The sequence below is a fragment of the Aulonocara sp. 'chitande type north' Nkhata Bay genome, linkage group LG11 (assembly GCF_057382095.1).
Source record: "Aulonocara sp. 'chitande type north' Nkhata Bay isolate Kocher_YH1m ecotype deep benthic linkage group LG11, A_spYH_male_GT1.1, whole genome shotgun sequence".
NCBI classification, from domain to species: domain Eukaryota; kingdom Metazoa; phylum Chordata; class Actinopteri; order Cichliformes; family Cichlidae; genus Aulonocara; species Aulonocara sp. 'chitande type north' Nkhata Bay.
In genome coordinates, this window is record NC_141354.1 from 12459389 (window position 1) to 12465388 (window position 6000).

General features: G+C 44.6%; 1 protein-coding gene across 3 annotated transcripts in view; it reads right to left on the bottom strand.

Moving 5' to 3' along the window:
• Positions 1 to 5704, bottom strand: part of LOC147318591 (nuclear factor of activated T-cells, cytoplasmic 1-like) — a 60989-nt gene extending 55285 nt beyond the window's left edge. For 2 of the 3 annotated variants that reach the window (XM_086310616.1, XM_086310614.1), the window contains exons 1-2: positions 5210 to 5704; positions 394 to 1492 (exon numbers count right to left, since the gene is read on the bottom strand). In XM_086310616.1, coding sequence (XP_086166742.1) covers positions 394 to 1492; positions 5210 to 5330 — 1220 coding nt within the window. In that variant the 5' untranslated portion in view covers positions 5331 to 5704. Of the gene's footprint in view, positions 1 to 393; positions 1493 to 3229; positions 3412 to 5209 lie in introns of those variants that run through there. The other variant, XM_086310615.1, reaches the window with a different exon arrangement.
• Between the last annotated feature and the right edge of the window lie 296 nt (positions 5705 to 6000).

The window sequence follows — 6000 nt, forward strand, 5'->3', positions numbered from 1 at the left end:
GGCAACTCCTCAATGTGAAATACGATTTATGAAATAGTTCTGATCTTCAAAGGGAACTCCTTTGGAAGTGAAGGGCATGTAAATTGGAATCTCTGCCTTTTGAAGATTGAAAACTAAAACCATCTTGTCCTCACAATAAATAAAAAACATTATAAATGTGGGGAAAAAGAGAACAATGGAGAAATGGAATTGATGAAATGTGATGAATTGTAATATGTAGAAAATCCTGACCCTCAGACCAAGCGTTAGGATCATAATTCTGTCTTAAGCAGAGACACATAGACAATTTTCTTTTGGCTAAATTGCTGGCTATTTCAATTTCTGAACATTTAGACTGTACTTGATAGAGAATTACTAAATTTATTTGAGACAGCAGGAGCTGGTTCAGCCTACCTGAGGTAAGGCTTGGGTTTAGACCAGGAGTATGGGTGCTGAGGCACATCCAGGAACCCCCCACAGTAGCTCTCCTTCTTGAGGGCCAGGCGGGAGGGGTAGTCCTCGTGGCAGAGCTCTCCATCAGGACCAAGCTCCTCGCCTCCAGGTTCCACCTTCAGACTCATGGAGGCTGAGTGGTCCAGCATCGTCTTCCGCGTCTTGACTGGGATTCCCTCCCCCATGTCTACCACCCCATCTGTGGTTAGAGCATTGATTGCAGCCACGATGGCAGAGTTGGTGTACTGGTTGGTGTTGGCAAGCCAGTTATCATCCGTAACGCTGACCCTGGGGGAGCCATGTGGAGAGGGTGTCGCTGACTGGTTGGGTGAGCAGGGCGTTTGATGGTAGGAGGTGCCGTTGAAGCTGTACTTTCTCTTCCCCATGCTACCACCGCTGCCTCCACCGCCTCCACCACCTCCACTGTAGGAAGGGGAGTTTGGTCTAGAGCCACGAGGTTGTGCCGGCCAGCCTTCCTCAGCCACGGCTCCAATTTGAGGGGAGGTGGATGGTGAATTGTGAGGGGACCCTGCGGGGCCACTGGCATGTGGGCATGACAGAAGCATGGATGATCCTCGGGGAGAAACACAGGGGGACTGCCAGGGGGAGTTCTGCGGGGAGTTGTCGTAGTTATAGAACCCTGACTCATAGGATGACGCCTCAGAGTTGCAGCTGCGTGACGAAATGCTGCTGGCAGGGCTGAGGCAGCTGGGATCACGGTACCCCTCTGCATTGGGGAGCGTCAGTGTGACAATGTTGACCCCCCGTTTGACAATGTGGTCCTCACTGCTGCTCTCTTCAACCTCATCCTCAGGGTACTGGCTGTAGGCAGTGATCTCAATGCGGGGGCTTTCCAGGGCTGGAGCACCATTGGGTCTCAAGCTGTGCGGCAGATAATAACCTGATGCTGCATGATTGTCACTGCTGTATCCCGTCTGGTGGCAAGAGGAAACTGAGATGACTGGACTGGACTGTAAGGTATGGTACTGAGTGGCCAGACAGGGGCTGCCCATACCCAGAGGAAGGGACAGGCTGACGTTTGGTGTGTAGCTGTATGCATCTGAAAAAATAAGTATATTTAAGAAACAGAGAATCACAAATATGTGTTACTTTCCAGAGCAAAGTTCAGAATGTAAAAAAATGATATTCCCATACAACTAAATTGCATTTTTAAAACAAGCATAGCATTAGTTCTGGCAGGCCTTGGAGTGAAGCTCAGTGGTCTCAAAGCCAAACAGCCCATATCAGAGGATAGCTAAGTTAATTCCCATCTTATTGGGAAATCTCAAATAGAACATGTTATTTAAACTACCTCTGCCTCAGCCCCTCCATTTCAGTCTATACAATCTAATTCTGATGTATTCATGCTCCCTCTCAGTTGTGTCTGTCCCTGCTGCTGTTGTCACTGTTGTTTCTCCCAGAGGTTTCTTCCTCTAAAGAGGGAGTTTTTTTTTCCCACTGTTGCCGAGTGCTTGCTCAAAGGAGTTTGTCTGATTGTTGGCATTTCTCTTTATTATTACAGAGTCTTTACTTTATGATATTAAAAGCTTTGAGGTGACTGTTGTTTTGATTTGGTGCTATACAAATAAAATTGAATTGAATTTGTCATGTTTTGCAATGTTAACCAGTCTTCTGAAATACCACAGGGATAAATGCAAAACTTCTTGGTAAAAAATAAACTGAGAAAACACGTTGAAGAAAAAAATTTATTTGTGAAACACACTATGACTAAACATAATTTTGGAGAACACTATAGCCTAACTGCGAGGGAATGTAATTTCTAGAACTGGTCACATTTAAGAACTCTGGTCACATTTAAGAACAATACCCCTACACAAATCTCTCCAGTATGTTTTTCAGATTCTGACTAGCCCACTTCTTTATAAACATCTGGAGAAGCTTAGCAATCATCTCAAAGCGGTTACTGTATGAGGCTGCTGTGTAGTCGCAAGTCGAGCAGCCACTCTGTTTGTTTGATCAGTTCATCTAAGGCTTTATTTGGCACACCCTGCTGTCATATGTACTCTACAGGAATTCCTCCAGCAGCACTGATGGATGCTTTATTTGATTGATTGCATCACTCACTGAGTGAATTAGGCCCTCCCCTGTGGAAAACTGACAGCACTCTCGCATCGCTCTGAGCATGTGATTAAGTCAAGGAGAGTTTGCTTTTGCGCTACACACAGATACACCACCGGTACACACATAAACAGAGGACAAGTGCAGGCAGGTACACAAGGAAATCACGTCCAGTGCAACAATATAGAGCCCAGATAGCTTGGAAGGCAGGCATGCCTCTTCAGTTAGCCTTGACACGGGTGGCTGCTGTGTCAACAGTTGTAAACCTCACGCCTGCCTTTTATTGATAACGTCAATGAGGGTAAAAATAGCTACAGAAATAAAACCATTCAGTCTGAAACCCAGCAAAGGGCATTCCCCTCTCTGAACCATTCGATATTTGTTAACCACAATACTGCGTATCACATGAAATGACAGATCTGTCACACAACATAAAATATGTGGGTAGGCAAGGTAAAATTAGCTTATGAGAGTCTATTTTCAGAGGTAGTAACACTACGTGCGCAGGACATGTATTCCAGGAGATGCGCATGTATTGTGACAGAAACCCAAACTAAATTGAAGTCGTCCTTTTGAAAACTATAAGAGACACTTATTCACTAAACCTACAGACTTGGAAAAGTTACTTTTTATACGGGGTTAGAAGAGGCTAAATGTCAAACCCCTTTAGAGCCTACTTCACAGAATTACAATGTCATAATAGCAGATCAGTACGCACCTTTCTCCCCTTCCTTCTGGACACTTTGGCTGTACTCAAAAATGTAGTTGAAATCAAACTCTTGCTCTTCATGCTGAAAACTCATTTCTGCACCACTCATCGTAGTCTTTCAAAGTAAGGGCGAGTGAGCATTCAGCTCAGTCTTCGCCGATGCTCTTTTTCTCTGGTTTGAACAGATGATAATCTCCTGCCCACTCTAGCCCTTGTGACACACCTCCTCAGTTCAGGCCTGACTGACTTTGCTTACAGTTGCGGCTGTTTTTTTTTCCCCCTTCCTTTTGAATGTGTGTGATCAGTGCACTGCGCTGCAGCACACTTCACTTCTTCTAACACCCACTCAAACACACTAGGGCTTTCACTCTTGTTTGCTGCATGATCTTGAAACTTGGCTTTTCCGGGTGACACGCATCACAACTGCCGAATAACAAAATTGGGAAAGCAGATCAGATTTTGTTGGGGTGAAGCGAGTAAAAGAGAAATCAAAATGAGTCACTAACAAGAGGCAGTGCCTCCCCGGTTGTTTGCAATGTGCTGAAAATGCAGTGCAAGCAGATTTAATTTGAAAACACAAATTATAGCGTGCTCTCTTTGCACTCCCCAATTTTTTTCCAATTATGCTATTGTGATCAAAACACATTCTCTCCCTACAACCAAACTAGTCTGACTAAAGAATGGACGGGTTTATCCGCAGGCATTGTGGTCTAGGCTGGGCTAAGAGTGATGGGACCTCATAGAGAGATAGGTGGTCGCCCACAAAAGTCATCTGCAGCCTCTGGAACTAAGAACTCTGGGGCCACTTATCGCACATGGCTGAGTATGCGCTATGGCAGAACACCAGCATGGTCTCTGTGTGTGTGTTTGTGTGTGTCTGTGTGCTTGCGTTTGAGTGTCTGCGTGTCTGAGTTTATGTGTGACACTAAAGCAGCCCTCGCCACACTGCTGGAGCTGTGTGTGGTTAAGCACGTCTCCTTGTCAAGCAAGCTACCCCAGCATCCCTGCATGCACAGATCACAGTGCTCCCTCTTACTCACAAACACATGTATATACACGCACATCTGTTACAAATTATAAAGCTTAGTATCAAGGGACTGAACTGAATAATAATACCGCCTGCACCCGTCCCTCTCTAACCTCAGAGACAAAATTAAATTCCTGAAATCCACCAAAAGCCAGTGATATCACCACTATGAATTAAGGCTATAAGTGACTTGTGATCAGATTTTGCCCTCTCACTCTGAATCACAAAGCTATAAATAGAGAGTTTGCTTTTGATTGCATGGGAAAGTAAATAATATTTAGCAGCCTCTGGGCTATCTGACCCTGAACTTTAACATCTCACTTGGCTCATTTGGAGAAAAATTTCAATTTTTTATTTATTTATTCATTTTAAAAAAGGAAGTAAAGTAGAGAAATTGACATGAAGATCTTAACAAAGACTGCAGGTGACAGCAACAGTGTAACCCCCATCATATTTCACTGCACATAATGAGAAGCACCTGCAAAGATAGCTGGAGACACCTAATGGTGTGTATGTAAACTGAGCTTATCTGCTTCTTGTGTATTACTTGCGTGTTATTTTGTGCGTTGTTTTTTTTAAAATAGAACAAGGGGAGGTAAATCGTGACACCATCAAAAAGGCCAAAACGTTTCTTTAGAATTTGATATTTTTAGCTTGTTATAATTAAACATATTTACCAAAACAAACGCTTAGACAATAATTTAAGACGTCTATAAATTTGCAAACGTAAAATATGAGGGTATAATGCAGTGACAGCTCTCAGTAATCTTATCTCACAGAAGGATTAACCCCGAGTTTGCCCTGATGCGCTCTACATTTTTGCATTAACTGCAGCACCTGGTGTCAATACATCTTTAAATTAAAAAAAAAAACAGCTAAAGCGAGGTAATACATATGTATACATATATGTATGTATATAGGGGTACAGTGCTGGTGATGCGCAGTCATGTAGGGTTCTTTACCTTCTTCTGCAGACTTCATATCGGCGGCGAGAGAAGTAAGTAACTGGAGTCCTCGCTCCTTGCCGGTTGCTGCTCCAAAGCTGAACTTGGAAGTGACGCTCAGGCAAAAGGTATCCTGCATTCAACAAGCGATGCGCAACTTTCACCGGCTGCGAGGCTGTAATGTGCAACGAGAGTATTCAAAACACCACTGATTCTCTAGACAAACCACTAAACAGGAGCATATTTCGCAAAAAGACTCGTTGGAAATCGAGTGTACAACTTTGAACCACACGGCGATGGACTGCGCACCAAAGGAAACGGGAACAGGGGGTTAGGAGAGGCGCGCAGGTACGGCTGCTAAAGGTGAGTTTTGCTCTCTTCGACCCAATGAAGGTTTTAAAGAATGTCCACAGGTCTGTGACGCAGAGCGGTTTGTCGGAGGGGCCGGCTCCGGTGCTTTTAAAGTTGGAAAACACCCTCCGTCCTCCCGTCAGTGCGCCGCCCATTGAGGGTTGACGCTGCCGGCTTCTGCAACCTCCTGGACCGCCTGATGATGTCTTTCATCCTGGGATCCCAGCGGAGGAGGTGGGAGGTGTGTGTGTGTGTGTGTGTGTGTGTGTGTGTGTGTGTGTGTGTGTGTGTGAGAGAGAGAGAGAGAGAGAGAGTGAAAGAGACTGAAAGCCCACACACAAGGTTAACGTTAAGTCAACAAGAGGTCCGTTCTTCACATTTTTATGATAAAATTAGCCAACAAAACAATCGCAGCGAGTATTCATTTCCTTCAGCTGCTGGAGGCTCAGATTGTTTTC